Source organism: Mercenaria mercenaria, chromosome 18 (assembly GCF_021730395.1).
Source record: "Mercenaria mercenaria strain notata chromosome 18, MADL_Memer_1, whole genome shotgun sequence".
Lineage (NCBI taxonomy): Eukaryota > Metazoa > Mollusca > Bivalvia > Venerida > Veneridae > Mercenaria > Mercenaria mercenaria.
Genome location: NC_069378.1, coordinates 28043730 through 28061973, shown reverse-complemented (window position 1 = coordinate 28061973; position 18244 = coordinate 28043730). Strand labels below are relative to the sequence as shown.

The following is an 18244-nucleotide window of genomic DNA, read 5'->3' as shown; positions in this document are numbered from 1 at the left end:
AAAAAACTTGCCATTGTAGTAGCCTAAACTAAATTTATCTCTGAGTATTGTCTGGTATTCGGTATTCGAAATTGTACGAACTATTGGTTGCCGCGACTTCAGTCCCATCCCGTCCCTAATAAGGTCAGAGGGAACTGCCACGTAAGAATATACTGTTATATATCAAGTGGGTTCATATTGGCCTTGTTATTTGTTCGAGGGCTGTCGTATTGGCCTAACGTAGGAAATAATAACTCATACGTATGATTTACTACCTCGTATTACTTACTACCTCCTACGTTTGACCTAGGTATTACGTCCTAAGTAGGATTTACTAAGTTCTACGTACTAATTTGTAAGACATACGTAGGAATTGCCATGTCATACGTAGGAGTTACTACGTGTACGTCATTCGTAGGAGTTGCTACGTCGTACGTAGGGTTAGTAATTCGTACGTAGGAGAACGAAGGGCGGGCGTAGGAGTTTGTAAGACATACGTATGAGTTGCCATGATCTACGAAGGAGTTACCACGTGTAAGTCATACGCAGGAGTTGTTACGTCGTACGTAGGGCTAGTTAGTCGTACGTAGGAAAATGAAGGGCGGACGTAGGAGTTTGTAAGATATACGTAGGAGTTGCCATGTCCTACGTAGGAGTTAATACGTGCAATTTAAGTCATACTTATGAGTTGTTACGTCGTACCTCGGGCTAGTAAGTTGTACTTAGGAGAATGAAGGGCGGAAAATCGTACGTAGGACTTCTTAAAAAGCTCTCTGTTGGCACCAGGCCGCTTCCATAGCATTATGATAGAAAATTAAATTCTGATAAAGCTTTATCATGCGGTTAAGTTCATTCTTTATGTTGAAAGTATTATCATATAAATAGTTGCACTTATTCTGTGCTTAAATATTTTTTCATCACCATTTTCCTTCCCAATTTTACTAAACTAATTTACAGGTAAAACCAAAACTAGCGCATGTTCTATCACTATCTGCTTACATTCTAGGTATATGTAAAGTGAAAATGTTGTGCTATACTATAAGGTGTAGGTTTTGAATGTTTAACCAGTATTTGCAGATATAGTAAATAGAATCAGTGGCGCAGGGATTAGCAGGTCGGTCGCAACTGGAATCCCGGAAAGGTTTCAGTGCTGGATCTGTTACGAGCCGTATCAGTCTAGACGGGGTGCTGGACACCTATTTTGGGTTCGACTGTAAATAAGCTGTTCCATCCATTCAATCTTTGGGTTTCTTCGACTGCCGGTGTTGACTTCGATAAGTTTACCTCCTTTAATTCATACAAACTTGTGACAAGGCATGGTTAAGAGAGTACAAACGCAAAGAAAAATTATACAGATGGAGGTTCAAAAATTTATGAAGACAGAACACGGACGATGACGGAAGATATGTGTCGTAAGTAGAAATACCCTGCATTCAAGAATTGTCTTTTCATCCCATGAGTAAATTAGATGAATGCAATAACAGAAATATTAAAAAGATTCCTTTGAAATCATAAAAACAGTGTGATGCATGTAAATATACATATATATAAAATAATTTCAAAACATCTATTTCATTCGTTTTTATTTTTATATTACAAAACAACAAACACTAGATTGATACAATAAACAAAATATTAAAACTACACTGTTACATACAACATAAAACCAATGTTATCAAGAATTAATCAACCGCTTTGATGAACATGATTTAAAACAAAGTATAGAGTGTAAGGTTATTTACTGCAATAAAATGAGCCGTGCCACGAGAAAACCAATATAGTGAGTTTGCTACCAGCATGGATCCAGACCAGCCTGCGCATCCGCGCAGTCTAGTCAGGATCCATGCTGTTCGCTTTCAAAGCCTATTGCAATTAGAGAAACCGTTAGCGAACAGCATGGATCCTGACCAGACTGCGCGGATGCGCAGGCTGGTCTGGATCCATGCTGGTCGCAAACGCACTATGTTGGTTTTCTCATGGCACGGCTCAAATGGAGAATGCCATAAATATAGAGAGATAGAGCACATCACCAAGTATAGATATACTTGCTTTTTCCACTCGCTTTAACACCCATACCCTTCCCCATACCCATTTTTGCATCTCGAATGTAATTAAAAAGTACTTATCGTTGGATTTTGAAGCAACCCGTCCGCTATATCTTTCCATTACTGTTTGTATGGGCCTACTTTGCGATGCACGGCTCTGGCCGTGTTTGCTGTGCTCTGTACTTCCGGGAAATCTACCCTTACCTTTTAATTTATACTAATATATATTTGTGAGAGAAAAAAAAAACGATATGTATATGCTTCATTTAAAATATCGATTTGACCAAGCCTGCAACATTTTCATTTTTGTCGTGTTGAGCGACCTGTGGAATTTTTGATTCACTACATTGTATAACAAAAATTGATAAAGGGTTGCAATTTATTTTGATATGAATGACGTTACATTCCCGTAATTAGTATATGAACAGAACAATTCAGAGAACAGTATACCTTAAAACTATAACATTACACTTTAGAAAAAAAATACGTGTTCTCAAATAACGTGTTCTCAAATCAGAGAGCTTATAGTACCTTAAAACTATTACATCGTCCTTAAAAAAAGATTACGTGTTTTCAGGACAAACCTGCTTTTTATACTTAATACAAGAAAAGAATGCCGTCTGATACGTAACAATAAAGGACAAAATACATCCGGTGATTGTACTATAGAAATTATCGCATTTACGTTCAATAATCCGGTGATACTAAGAATCCTGTAAATGAGCTAAGCTGGTCTGGTCTGAGACCTGTTATTTACCCTATTGCAATGAATATACACAATGTCATTCTTAGCTAAATAGAAGGTACCAACTAAGGTTTCCGTATATGAGCCTTTCTTTTCATCTGTGTTATATGGCCTATTATCTCCCCCAATCTTTTCACTCGAGTTAATGTTTATAAAACAAGTAACCCACCCAGTAGGATAAAACCATTCCTTGGTAAGAGTAGTTGCAATGTTATAAACGCCTGCGAGCGGACAAGTAAATTTTCCAGTCGAGCTATTGTATCCGCCACCGTCATTGTAGAGTACGGTCGAGAATATGAGTGGATTTGAACCCCTAATGATGCTGTTTGCAGTGAAGAACACTGTCTGAACTGAAAATACATATATAGAAATCTTGTCTTATAACACTCACTGATTTTGCAATTGATTTCGTATCTGCAAGAACAGACTTTCAACGGAATAGATGCAACCAAGTCTGCTATTATTTTACTTGGTTGCGTTATATGCTTCCACATAATCATCTTATGCATTTCGCAATTAAGATCGGCAAGATCTCTACACATTTACCTTGTAGTCATTCTGCACTAAGATCACGATATATACACATTTACCCACTACCGTCAAGATCTCTACACATTTACCTTGTAATCATTCTGCACTGCGGTCACGATATATACACATTTACCCACTACCGTCAAGATCTCTACACATTTACCTTGTAATCATTCTGCACTGCGGTCACGATATATACACATTTACCCACTACCGTCAAGATCTCTACACATTTACCTTGTAATCATTCTGCACTGCGGTCACGATATATACACATTTACCCACTACCGTCAAGATCTCTACACATTTACCTTGTAATCATTCTGCACTGCGGTCACGATATATACACATTTATCCACTACCGTCAAGATCTCTACACATTTACCTTGTAATCATTCTGCACTGCGGTCACGATATATACACATTTACCCACTACCGTCAAGATCTCTACACATTTACCTTGTAGTCATTCTGCACTGCGATCACGATATATACACATTTACCCACTACCGTCAAGATCTCTACACATTTACCTTGTAGTCATTCTGCACTGCGGTCACGATATATACACATTTACCCACTACCGTCAAGATCTCTACACATTTACCTTGTAATCATTCTGCACTGCGGTCACGATATATACACATTTACCCACTACCGTCAAGATCTCTACACATATACCTTGTAATCATTCTGCACTGCGGTCACGATATATACACATTTACCCACTACCGTCAAGATCTCTACACATTTACCTTGTAATCTTTCTGCACTACGATCACGATATATACACATTTACCCACTACCGTCCAGATCTCTACACATTTACATTGTTATCATTTTGCACTACCGTCACGATCTACAAATGTACCTAGTTATGGTTCTAGCTTTCCACTGCACTATCTTACCTGGTTATGATTCTGTACTCGCAAACTTACTTGGCCCTGGACTACTGTTACCGGGTTATTGTTCTGGACAATGGTTACATTATTTACAAGCCTACGATAATATTTCTTTACCTCCGTCGAGATATATACACATGGCGTAACGGTCCCGGACTACCGTAACAATATCTACAATCTAACTAGGTTATTTCTTGACTACCATCCCGAAAGTAATAGCATACATTGGGACGATTCTGTACTACCATCATAATACACTGTGTTATGGCACTAGACTACAGCTATGATATCTACATGCTTACCTGGCAATGATTCTGGATTATCATCTCGATATCTACAGACTAAACTGGTTATGGTTCTGGACTACGGCTATGATATCTACAAGCTTACCTGGCAATGTTTCCGCACTACATTCTCTAATTCTACCATAACTTGGTAGTTCTTCCGGACCACGGCCATGATATCTACAAGCTTACCTGGTAATGATTCTACACGACCATTTCGATATCTACATACTTACCTGGCTCTACTACGGTCGAGATATCTACAAGCTTACATAGCAATGATTCCGGACTACCATCTCGATATCTACACACTAACCTTATTGTGGGTGCGACCTACGGACATATTTATAAGCTTACCTGGTTATGGTTCTGAGCTAACATTACAATATCTACATGCCTAAGTTATTATGTTCCTGCACAACCGTCACGATGTATACACAACTGAGTACGGTTCTGCATTTCTGTAACAATATCTAAAGCTTGCCGGATTGTGATTCTGTACCGTCTACACAATGTTTACTTCGTAAAGATTCGGTACTAGAGTCATAATACCTACATGTTTACTTCGTAAAGATTCGGTACTAGAGTCATAATACCTACATGTTTACTTCGTAAAGATTCGGTACTAGAGTCATAATACCAACATGTTTACTTCGAAAAGATTCGGTACTAGAGTCATAACATCTTCAATTTACTCGTAAAGATTCGGTACTAGAGTCATAATATCTTCAATTTACTCAGTCATAAAGATTCGGTACTAGAGTCATAATATCTACATTTTACTCAGTCATAAAGATTCGGTACTATAGAGTCATCACATCTACAAGTTTACAAGATTATAATTCTTCAATAATGTCCTGGAACCTATATAGTAATTTGCCTGTTTCAGGTACTTTACTATAGTAGTGATATACACAGGCTTTCCAGCTACCATTACAGTATCTACAAGCTTATCTTGTTGCGATTCTTTATCTACAAAGTTTTAACTTACTAACTTACTACATGTAGCATAGTTCTGGACAACCATCCCAATATCTATTACCTTACTTTGTTATGATTCTGTACTGTCAAAAGTGAGTACATTAAGCTAATCAGAATCGGCAGTCACGTAAAATAACAGGGCCTTTTGTTACAGATTATCCACTCTTCTGAACTACAACGATCACTTAACTAACATGGACATAGCCAATTATTCTTCCGGAATTTATTTCACGACTTACCATGACATATCCTATTGTTATAGAAAGTGAACTGTTCCGAACTACCAATATCAATTCGGCAATCTGAACATAGTCTTCTGTTACAAACACTCGTCTCTTTTGAACTTCCATGATCAATAAACTAACATCAACAATGCTTATTGTTTTTCATAACTGCCACAATCATTAAACATCCAATGAAATACCTTAATATTGTTACAAAAAGTCACCTCTTCTTAACTACCAATATCACTATACGAACACGGATATATTGCCTATTGTTACAGAAGAAAGTCACTTCTTCCGAAGTACAAAGGTCACTTAATTAACCTGGACTGTTGTATCCGAAAGTCATCTCTTTCTCAAAAACATGGAAAATGGACACATCCTCTTGTTATCCTGTACAACTATGTTTACTTAACAGACTTAAACATATCATTTTATTACGGAAAGTCACATCTTCCTAACTACCGGTATCACCAAACGACATAGCTTATTGTAACAGAAAGTAACCTCATCCAAATACCACGATAACTTGAACATAAACTATTGCCATGGGCGTATCTGCGGGGGGGGGGGGAAGGTTGGAGGAGTCTGTGGGTCCGGACCCCCTCTAGAATTTTCACAGTTAACATTCTACAGCTATGTGGATGGAGACTTGTTTCCAAATATCAAGACACTGCTGCACATAGGATGTGCGCTGCCTGTCAGTACAAGTGAAGCGGAAAGGTCCTTTTCAGGATTGCGACAAATTAAGACTTACATGCGCAATACAATGCATGAAGAGCGGTTGTCGGGACTGGCACTTATGCATCTGAATAATTTGCTTGATATACGACGTAGTGATATTGTCGAAAGAATCATGGAGACAGGCAACATGAGACTTTTCCAGTCGAATCTTTCTGTTTAGGTCTGGTGAATGGCCATAAATGTACGTGAATAATACTGGATCTATACAAACAAAACTCAATTAAAAATAAATACATAAAAAAAAAATAAATAAATAAATAATTAAAAGGTTCTAAAATTGGAGACCTCCTCGTGGTTAAAACTGGTAACGTTTTAGATCAAACGGCAAACATCCACACCGATAATGGCAAAACATGATTTATATTATATTTTAATAACCCTTTAGAAGTCGGCGCGGAATGGGCGGGGCCTTAAACTAAGTCAAGGCCAATAATGGATTTTTCATCCCTGTTCGTCCGTACCCCTACTATGCTCGCTTTCATATCATGGGAAAATTTGTAAAATAATAAAATAAATTCAAATTTTGGGAGCGATGATTGTATTTTTGATGGGATTCAGATTCCTTTTTTTACTTTTAAACGCCGAAATTTGCTCTCCGTTGACCCCGATAAACAAACATTTTCCGGAGGAGACCCGTCTTAACCCCACCGGCAGGATGGGGACACCCCCTCCCGCTCCTACCCCCATATGAACCTCCACCCCTGAAAAAAACCTGGATCCGACCTGATTGCTACAGATAATTACCCTTCCAGACGATCACGATCTACAAATTAACCTGGACTTAGCCTATTTTCACAGAATGTCAACTGTTCTTGACCACCTTGCTCACTATTTAAACATTATCATTATACATACCTGGACATGGCTTGTTGTCACAAAAGGTCGCCATTTCATACCTACCAATATCACTTTACGAACGTGGATATATAGCCTATTGTTACAGAAGAAAGTCACTTGTTCTGAAGTACAGGGATCACTGTACTGTACTTAGCCTATTTTATCTGAAATTCATTTCTTCTGGACAACCAGGAAAATGGACCCATCCTCTTGTTCTTCTTTTTAACTACGTTTACTTAACAAACCTGAATATACCCTTTTATCACGGAATGTCACATCTTCCGAACTACCGGTATCACCAAATGACATAGCTTAATGTAATAGAAAGTTACCTCTTCTAAATACCACGACAACTGAGCTAACTTGGTCATAGACTATTGCTACAAAAAATAACCTCTTCTGGACCACCACGATCAACAAGTTACCCCGAACTTAGCCTATTTTCACAGAAAGTCAACTGGCTTGACCACCTCGCTTACTAAATAAATCGAAACATAGTATATTGGTAAAAGCAGTCACCAGAACGTTATCATTGAAGCTTACCTGGACATGGCTTGTTGTTACAAGATGTAACCTGTTCTGGACTGCCGTCACAATATCGTCCAACCAAAGACGGTCTCGGGTTTGTGCAAGTTCGCGGTCGACTTCTCACTCCTCCTCCGCAGCTTTCACTGCACGCTTCCCAGCTACCCCAGCTTGACCAATTTCCATCTATTAAACATGGTATAAAATGCCCAGTCCTTAATTCAGACGAAAGGAAAGAATATGATATCCGTGGGATATAAATTCTAGACTGGTGTGGAAAGTGGAACTTAGTATAATTTCAGTAAAAAATATTACATTAAAACTGATTCTACTGATATTAACGCCTATCAGCTTTCGATACTTCCACAAATATATTGCCATACTGTATAACAAAGTACATGTAGTTACCAAATAATGCACATATGTGCGCATTTTATACTGGTATCGCGTGAATATCTCACGCTTTGTAATTTTAGTGATTTATGCGCGGCGGAGTAAGAAACGGTATGGCCGTTATAATTAAACGGGGGTGTCAATAATCTTGGGTGGAGCTAGAACAGACATAACAACTGGTAAAAGCTGTCAAAAGTTTGTCTTGTCGGGACTTTATGGTAGCATCAGACTTGAGAGAACGTTCAGACAATGTGAAAATCATGAAATAGACATTTCAAAAACACCTTATACCCGTTAGGAATTAACACTATTTCCCAAAAAGCGTATACTGAAAAAAGAAACAACAGCGAAACACTGTACCAATATGCGGGACATAGTGAAGGCCGTACTCGAAAAAAAATGGATTTATAGCAACCCACCAGAACAAGCTCTGGGTGTACAAATTCTGTCATCTCTTGATTCCCCGAAGCAATGATCACCTGAATGACTTGGGTAGGGATTCGAACATGATCGGTCTCGACGCTGCATGCCAACGTCACAAGAGACAGAGCAAGAACCCCAAGATGACCACTTGCTCCATCCCCCGTACACTGAAAATGGAAAGAAACAGGCACAAACATTCTCCCATCTGATGCTAATCAATCATGCTCATTGAAGGCCTTTCTTTGCACTATTTGTTATATCAACAGCTGTGACTATAAGCACATAATCCGTAAAAGGGTTTGAAATAATGTTTTATTTAGCAATATATAGCAATCCACAGTACATGATTCTATGTCTCTCTAATAATTGTAGTATCTTCAAAATATTTATAAGTGTTTTATTACATGAACATGAAATCAAATACAAGTCAAAGTGTTTTTTTAAAGGTCCATTACTAAGGGAAAGTGAGTTGGCAATTTTTTTCATAGCCAGTGCATCGACTTCTGCAAGACACTAAATAATGAAGATTGGCAGGTCAAAATTTACAGAAGGTCTTTGGAACTCAAAGAAATGGATGTGTATTATGTTGAAATTTCAATGAATCGACAGAATGACCCCCAGGTCTTTTTAACTTTCTTCATACTTCATAGAAAAATAATTGTACATATACTGCGATTTATTTCGAATTTCTACATACCAACTTTCATTTTCCAATAAAATGAAATAGTTTCTGTGCTTTTTAAAAGAAATTAAAATGTTCACTTTCCTTAGTATTGGACCTTTAAAAGCTCTGTATTTAGCGCAGCAAACCTCTGTTAAACACTTCATATAAGAAGTCATACAAAAAGAATTTGCTCTAAAGGGGTCCTACCTACCTTTGGCCAATAGTTTAGACATTTTCCTAGTACCTCTAAGCTAATTTTATACTATTATTATTTACAAGCCAAAATTTCATGCATGTAAGTAATCAACCGCACGAAATGTACAGAATGTTCTAAGACTTTTGTCCTTTGTTTTTTGGTGGATTTAACGTCGCACCGACACTATTATAGGTCATATGGCGACTTTCCAGCTATAGATGGTGGAGGAAGACCACAGGTGCCCCTCCGTGCATTATTTCATCACGAGCGAGCACCTGGGTAGAACCACCGGCCTTCCATAAGCCAGCTGGATGGCTTCCGCACATGAAGAGACTTTTGTCTAGCTCAGACTATTAACAAGTAAATACAAACATAATACATTATGACACGCCAAGACAAGAATGGCATATGCTTGACATCTACCTGGACAGACATCCTGACAAACTTTAGTTTCAGAAGCGCCACCTGGGCAATCGTGTCCTCCATTTACTGGTGCAGGATTTGTGCACGTGCGAGATCTTGTCTGGACCCCTTTATCACTCGTGACGTCACATCTGGACCATAACGACCATTGAGCCCAATTTCCATCCACTTAGCAATAAAATTATATGTACGAGTGTGTTTTGCATATTAATAGTCCACACATTATTTTATGGTTTTCATTAAAATTATTTAAAGAAAGTCTGTTTGTGAACAAAGATCTACATACTATTGACATGACACATTAAAATTTTGGCTTTTATAAACATTGTGAATTGAAGAAAACTAGCTACACTTTGAGATTAAAAAGAAATTTAGCCTCTTGTCAATATTATTTTGCCTTCATACAGTGACTTAAGATACGACTTTGATAATTTTGACATATTCTATTGAATACGGAATTTAATGTGTACCAAGAGAATATGAAAAAATGCAAAATCAATGAAGCTGGTATTCCCTTAAGATTTTCAATACTTTTCATAAAGAGCCATCTGAGTTGAACCTTAAGACAAAATAAGTTTAGGAATGCAAATAATTAACTTACCTAAGTTACAAAGGTGACAAAACTTTGGACAAACCAAACTAGCCTGATGGGTATTCTGACAAATTTGGAACAATGAATTCATCTTTGCACAGTCCACTGATTCATCGTCAATACACGTTGTGGCTGAAAAGGCATTACTTTTTTCATTTAACATTAATATAAATAACTTTGAATTATTCAAGCTTAGAAGATAATTTGCAACTAACTTGTCTCAAGAAGTCGGTTTGCGAAACTTCAGTGTGCAGGACATCCTAACAAGTGGAAAGACTTAATATTCAGGTTGATGTCCTTTATAGACATTATGTACCCCTTCAATTTTGCAGAAGACTTGCCACTTTCTCCTAGACCAATAGTTCTCAAGATAAATGTTTATAACGTATCTGAGATGTTATTGCAACAGACATAGTTTAGTATACTGACAAGAAGAAATGTAAGTCTTTTAAACATTATTGTAATAACATAACTAGTATGTTATTATATTTTCAAATTATTGCTATCGCATGCCTAAAATAAAACTTACGTTTCTGATGTTTGCAAAGGTAAGAATTACAGACGTCTGTTGAGCAGCATTCGTGGCAATTGGAGGTTTGTCGCTCACTTAAATCACGACCCACAATACCAGGTCCGGCTACATCTCCGCACTGCTGTAAAAACAGAATGTAAAAATAAGAGAACAGCAATATTATTGTAATGATACTGTTTCTGTATTAAAAGTGATGTAGTAGATTTTTTGTTCAGTCACGGTAAAAGTGTGCGAAAGACGTGGTTAAGAGTACGGATGCAAGTGTGCAGAAGACGTGGTAAAGTGTGCAGAAGATGTTGTCAAGTGTGCGGAAGGCGTGGTCAAATGTGCAGAAGGCGTAGTACAATGTTTTGAATGTATTTGCACTTCCGGTAAGATTTAGATGATTTGCTAAATATATGATTAGTAATTACTTTACTTTTGGTATGAACACGTTTTCGACATTCATCTAGACCTTTTTGCACAGAGCTATTTCCTTAGTAATGGGAAACAATTTTCGCGCATGCGCACTCTATGTTGGGCAAAAAGACATGACTGCAAAATATGAATTACGTTAGAGTTATATTGTATTTCAATCTATGCGACCAATAATGAGTTTGTTTTATGCATATCAAAATTAATGTTTATCATTGTGTTTGTACTTTCTATGGTACAGTTTGTGTGAGACTGACATGAGGCAAACCCTGTTTATAACCATCTGACATATCTTGATGATTTTGAATGAAAAATATGTTGAGTGAATTGTTAATGCAGTTCTATTTAGGCAATTATAACCACATTGACGCCATACTTTTATTTGTAGATATATTAAAATAAACATACCAGATCGTCTATACATCCAATGTTATAGATTCCGTCTTGCAAAGTTAGGTAGCATACCTGGGCAGAGGATAAACAAAATGTTTAAATTGATAAATATTGGCTGTGTTCATTTATGTAGCTTGTTGTATTACATCTTAGTTGAACACTCTTCCGATTTATGCAAACCCTTATTCATGTGTCTTGTAGTATACAAGTTGTATAACAAAATAATATTATATTCGTTTCTAGTCTTAATGGTCTGTGTTCAGCAAATCTTTCCAACACATATTATCAAGGTTACTACATTCAATGATTCTGTGATTGTGACCAATTTGTTTTAAAGCCTTCTAAAAGTAGTGCAGGACGTTCTTTTACGGTGAATGTCAAACAGTTGAGTAATGTCTTTAATACCTGTGTTCCGGAACAAGTAATCGTGTTGTTGCAAGCGAGAGGATCATCAATATTTTGGCAAGCAATACAATTTAGGGAGTCTGAAAAGATTTAAATAGAAATTGAGTATATATACATTTAGGCGAGACAGCTGTCATATCCAACCTATACATGTTCTGTCCTTAACATCTACAGCAGCATAAGAACTGCTTTGTGAATTGTTTACTGACAATAAAGCTGCATTTATAAGAGAAAAATGTATTAGGTTTATAGCTGATAAAATTATTTAACTTTCACATTTTCCTAAGAAGATGCAATTTGAATAATATTTATGGATCATTTCTTGGAGCTATTGTGCTCGTTTACATCAAATTCAGAAGATATGATAATTGGAATTATCATGCATACGTTCAAGAGATATGTCATGACATATAATGACCGAACAGAACACCTAGCATAATGATAATCATTTATTAATGAGATTAAGTTGTTTTTTGTTTTGTTTTTTTTTTTGTGGGGTGGGGGTGGGATAAAAGTCACAGCTACAAAAAAAACAGGGTCATTAGGCAAGTTCTCGGCTTTAATGTTGGTGTCGTCCTATACTAGTATCATTTCAGTCTTGGGATGACACCTGGACACCGATCTATTATATGATGACACCTGGACACCTATCTATTATATGAAAATAAAACAAAAAGAATCACTTATTTTTTGTGTTTCTGTGTCAGGGCCCTCGTTTGCCGATTTTTGGGGCCGAAACTCGGCCCCATTCCCCCCTCGAAATAGTATGTTTCTTTCCCCCCAAGTATAGAAAAATTCCCCCTCGAAAGAAAAAAAAATCAAGAAAAAAATCGATACCCGATAGTCTTAGGAGCCCGGGTCCGGGAGATTTTCAAAAGACGCTCAAAGGACCATGATAATTGCCTGTGCGTCACTCGGGACCCGGAGACATTTTCCTTTGATAATCCTTCCTCTTATCAGTCATTTCCCAAAGTAAAACTATGTCCACGATAAACACGTGTATTCAAAGTAAACACTCGCGGTCATGCCCTCCTTCCTGCCTTTGATCTTCTGCTAAATTCCCGCCCTTTATCCTGTGGACATGCCACGCTGATTTTTTTTTATCAGCAAGTTACGTCACGGCGAGTGCACATAGGTAATGAGAATCAATGAAGTGTTAACATTAATTCATTGATAAAGCGTTACCCGTATTGAGCCTGCATACTGTCAAAAAAGGCGCCAATTATTAAATTATCGTAATTAAGCGACCAGCTGATTACCGAGCATGTGAAAAGTGTCCTGCAAGATTTCTTCATGCAAACTTTAAATTAGATCATTGTTTAATGATTGTACCTTAACTTCAACGAGAAAATCCACAAATTTAAATGAATTTGGAAAGTAAAAATAAGTATAGAATGTCCATTCACGATTCTAATTACACCCGATGACATATGCAATTTTTCCAAAATTCACTTAAAAACTTGACTTTCAATGCAATTTTTAATGAAAAGTAGCATCATTATTTGAGGAACTATCTCTGGTTTACCTTAGTGGACCAAGTAACTGGCAAAAAACAACATTTCAGACGACATTCCAGAAGTGTACCAGTATCCGGATAGTACGTTTTTGGATACATTTTTACAAAGTGTTTTAGCACTTTTCTGCTAACAAACAAAAATATTGAAGAAAAACCTCATCAAATTAAAATGAATTTTGATAAAAATTTATTTACAATATGAGATTATATGACCTGAAACAGAAATTGTTATTATGCTGTAACATGTTCTTGGTTGTAGTAGCTATTAATTACGTAGTATACTTTATAAGAAAATATAGTCAATTGTATCGATGTGTTGGGGCAGGACTCTTGTATTTTGAAAAGGGACCCTTCAAAATTTGGACCCAAGGTCCCGGGACTCTTTGGTTTTCAGGTCTAGTGGAACCCCTGGTTTTACTGATCCGTATAATACGCTCGTTTTTCAGTTCCCCGGGTGCGTGTATGCAAAGTTACTTCCCTTTGAAAAAAAATGTTGCATAATGTACATCATACAGTAAAAAGATCACAGATGCAACTGGGGCGAAATGCGCAAAAATAGATTTGCTTTTTAAGCAGCATGCTCTCAAAAAACAAACTACTGTCACGGACACCGCTGTTTCATCAGGGCCAGACATGCACAATCAGGTAGATATGACGAAGGGAAGCACTGCTCCGGCTGCTGCTGAGACAATGTCCGTGGATACTGCTAGTGCTTCCGTTAATGACGACATGTGAACCTCGATTGGATGTCACCTAATTGATTTAATAAAAGAAAATAAAAGTTGCCTGTTTTCAATAGATTATGTTCTGTACAATACTTCAGATATATTCACATTAGTTTGATATCTGTAATACTCAATTGACCTTAATTTAAGGGGTTATGTTCAGATGTCATATCTCCAGAATGAATTCCCCCCTCCCTTGAAAACGACGCGAAATTCCCCCCTCCAAGGGCCCCGGCCCCAATCCCCCAAAATGTAGAGAGGGCCCTGTGTGTGTGTTTATATGTTCTCATTAGTTTAAGTCACATCTACACAACTCTATGAGATTTGGCAACTTCCCGGTTTTAATGACGGAGGAAGACTAGTCCTAATGTACCTCTCTGGACAAAGGACGGGATCACGAGTAGAACCATAAACCTTCCGCTGTCAGTGGCTTCCATATAAGAATAGTCAAATCTAACTTACCTACACGAACAACGTAGGTATATACCACAGCAAAATTTACAACACATTCTGAAATTAAAATTAATGCTATGTATATATTATATAGCAATGTCGCGGCAATCCAAAGTTCTTATTATATTTCATCAAAGCTTATTCTGGTCAGCTACATATATGGAATTACATCAAAGATAAACGGCCCCGAGAACGATAATTTTGCATGCTATTGCTTCAAACATACTAGGCTTGCCTGAGTATTTTATAAAATGAAATTCCAGGCTGTAAAACATATAAGAAAAAATAAGTCCTGTAACTTTTTTATTAATACATTATAGTTTTTGTTATGGGTTTCTAGAAACATTCAACTACGGAAATATAAAATGAGCGTTTACAAAGCTTTCAAGTGAAGTTGTCAGTAAAGCAGACGACTATGTATAATGTCTGAGATCACCTACACAGCAAGGTGTGATATGGCCTGAAATCAGCAAAAGACATGAACTGGAAGCGCAGACAATAACCAACCTTAAAGGAGATCTCGAACGTTTGAATGCGAGTTATAGGGAAGCAGATTTAAACGAACGACTGACTGGAATTAGACAGGGTATATTAAAGAAACCGTTAAGTCAGAAGAATCTGTGAGAGGTTTGAGAGACAGAGGAAAATAGCCAAGTTTACTCGGAACCCTATTCATTTTTGTGAAGGGCTTACTAGGTATGTGAGCCTCAACGTACAAACGAAGAGACTAACACATATATTAAAGAGATGTACAGGAGGAACTCGAAAATGTTTTTTTCTGTGTACAATGGACTCCAAGCAAAACAAATTTGAAAAAGTAGTGCCTATCGGACAGTCAAGACTGCAAACTACCGAAGACCTGAAGCATGTACTGAATTCATGCAAGACGGTTCTAGTAGGCAGAAGATACATGTAGTGGCATGACAAAATTCTGTAATTAATAGCAGATCCTATGGACTATGCAAGGCGTGTGCAGAAGACAATCCGCAACGGTGCGTGAATAATTCCCTTTTGTTATAGCCGGAAATATGGGTGGAGGAGTAAGACATGGGCAATGGATTCTAGCAACAAGAAATGATTGAGAGATGGAAGTGGACCGGAAGCAACAACAGTATACCATAGTGACCAAATTGAGAACTGACATAGTGGTGCTATCTATACATATGAAACAAGGCTTACTCAATCTGGCGGAATCCACAATGCTATGGAAAGAAAAACCGGAGAAGAGTTTTGGGAGGGAACTTACAAAGTATCAAGCTCTTATCGACAGCTGCAAGGTTGGACGTCATGATGCTTCTCGGTGGAAGTAGACTTAAAGGGTTTCCTGCCCATTCGTTATCGCGCACTTTCAGTGACTTTGTCATTGCAGGACTATCACGGAGCTCTAGCTCAGTAGTTAGAAGCTACCTCAATGTGAATCGTCGTAGGAGGAAGGAACCGTGGTCTAGAGGTAACAGAACACAAGACTAGACATCATTCACCAATACTTGGTAGATGAAACAAGGATAGAAGAAGCTTACCATCTCCAGATCACTTCAAGTCGGCGCTCCAAAGGCGGATGGTTAATGTTAGCGCGGAAACACACGATGAGTATGGTACCCGCCTGATGATTGAGATGGTAGCAGTACTAGTCAAAAATTTATATAAAGAGTTTCCTTAACTTAACGAAAGACTAATGCAAAGTATTTGTCTAAAAGAACAGATTAATGAATTTGTCATTTAATCAAATAAGAGAAATACAACATCACAGTTATTTCATCTTTGTAAATTGTTGAAAGTTACTTACTAAACCATCCCATGTCTGTTTAGGAAGCGATGTGAAGTTGATAACACCAGTTCTCCAATCAAACGCGATAATTTACTACTTACTTGTATTAAAACAACTGGTCTGTGATTCAATATTCACATGCCTCTTATCTTTGGTAGGGTGAAAAACAGTACGCCGTATTATTAAGGTTTTTGTCGTCAAATGTTGGCCCATTCAAAAAAAAAAAAACGATTCGATGATCAGCAGTATTTGGATGAAATATTTCGAATGGCTGCATGTTTAAAAATACTTAAAACGCGTCCTCGCATAGAAAACGGTCTTTGACTGTTAGGACTAAGTATGGAACGAACGCAAATAACTGAACCTCTCTAAAATAGTTTTAAAATGCGCGCATAAAATTACATATGGCAAAAAGTTCAAAATTTTATGCTCACATCTATTCATTTAACTAGCGCTCTAATTCATTTAATGATTGGTGAAATATAAATTTAGTGCTCGAATTTATTACCATCGTTGTTAAACACTCTATGTTTTCACTGAGGTTAGATATATCTTTGATCTCTCTTGATCTTATTCAAGGCGCTCTGCACATGATTAGAACCTTTCGTTTTATGTTCAGTACAAATACTATAGTCATAAACTTGTTTACAAATAAATGCTTTCAACAATTGATTTAAAGAAAAAAAAACATTAATTTATTTCAACCGAGCTTTAACTGAATTGCTGAGGTGTTCAAATAATTATGGACGGATTGAAATTCTTGGTGCGTGTATTATCATTTAATGAAAGCTACCGAGCTGAAATTTCATTGCACAGAGATTCAAATTACATGTATTGACTGATTGTATTAGTCTAAGAGAGAGAGAGAGAGAGAGAGAGAGAGAGAGAGAGAGAGAGAGAGAGAAAATGACATATATATGAAGTTTTATAATTTGGAGTTCCATATACATAAAGTTATCTTGTGGTCGTAGAACATTTGGTCGAGGATGGTTACTCACTTTATAGATAAATATGGACTCCATATTGATTCATTATTATCATGAAGTACAATTGTATGTCGTAAATGTTTAACCATGTCATTTCAACAAATGTAAATGTTATTTATATTTGTAAATTTACACTCTGATCTTTGTTGTACTTATCCATATATGTGACATATAGGCCCACTTGGCCGTGTTCTTTCGTTTTTTGTTTTTGTGTATATGTTTATATATATTTTGTTAATGCACATTTTTATGTACTTACTTACGTAATTACTTACTTACTTATATATTACATGTTTTCGTTTTTGCAGCCCAAGGTTTGTGAAACGAAGTTGCAGCAATATATGCAATCCGTTTTGAGTTTATCTGGAAAGCTTTGGGAATACAAAAGAGTCCTAATTGCACGTAAAAATGGTGTCTAATTCAAATATTTTTGTAAGATAAATTCTTCCTTACAAATGATGTGCTACTAATGTCTTAATTTTACTAAACTATACATGTGCACAAGTTCAAGTGTTGTGTACCGTTGACATTGTTTCAACTTTATTCATGACTTTGTGTTTCCTT

General features: G+C 37.0%; 1 protein-coding gene and 1 long non-coding RNA gene across 2 annotated transcripts in view; both read right to left on the bottom strand.

Moving 5' to 3' along the window:
• LOC123538063 (uncharacterized) overlaps positions 1 to 11724 on the bottom strand; it is a 61862-nt gene extending 50138 nt beyond the window's left edge. Inside the window, exons 1-7 of the mRNA XM_053529751.1 lie at positions 11692 to 11724; positions 11018 to 11141; positions 10498 to 10620; positions 9842 to 10064; positions 8610 to 8818; positions 7816 to 7983; positions 2750 to 3119 (exon numbers count right to left, since the gene is read on the bottom strand). Of these exons, the coding sequence (XP_053385726.1) occupies positions 2750 to 3119; positions 7816 to 7983; positions 8610 to 8818; positions 9842 to 10064; positions 10498 to 10620; positions 11018 to 11141; positions 11692 to 11724 (1250 nt within the window). The remainder of the gene's footprint in view (positions 1 to 2749; positions 3120 to 7815; positions 7984 to 8609; positions 8819 to 9841; positions 10065 to 10497; positions 10621 to 11017; positions 11142 to 11691) is intronic.
• A 118-nt stretch (positions 11725 to 11842) lies between these two features.
• On the bottom strand, positions 11843 to 16781 carry LOC128550467 (uncharacterized). The gene is made up of 4 exons (XR_008368315.1): positions 16713 to 16781; positions 14936 to 14983; positions 12233 to 12312; positions 11843 to 11899 (listed from the first exon to the last, which is right to left on the bottom strand). It is a non-coding gene; the product is annotated as an uncharacterized LOC128550467 (long non-coding RNA).
• Between the last annotated feature and the right edge of the window lie 1463 nt (positions 16782 to 18244).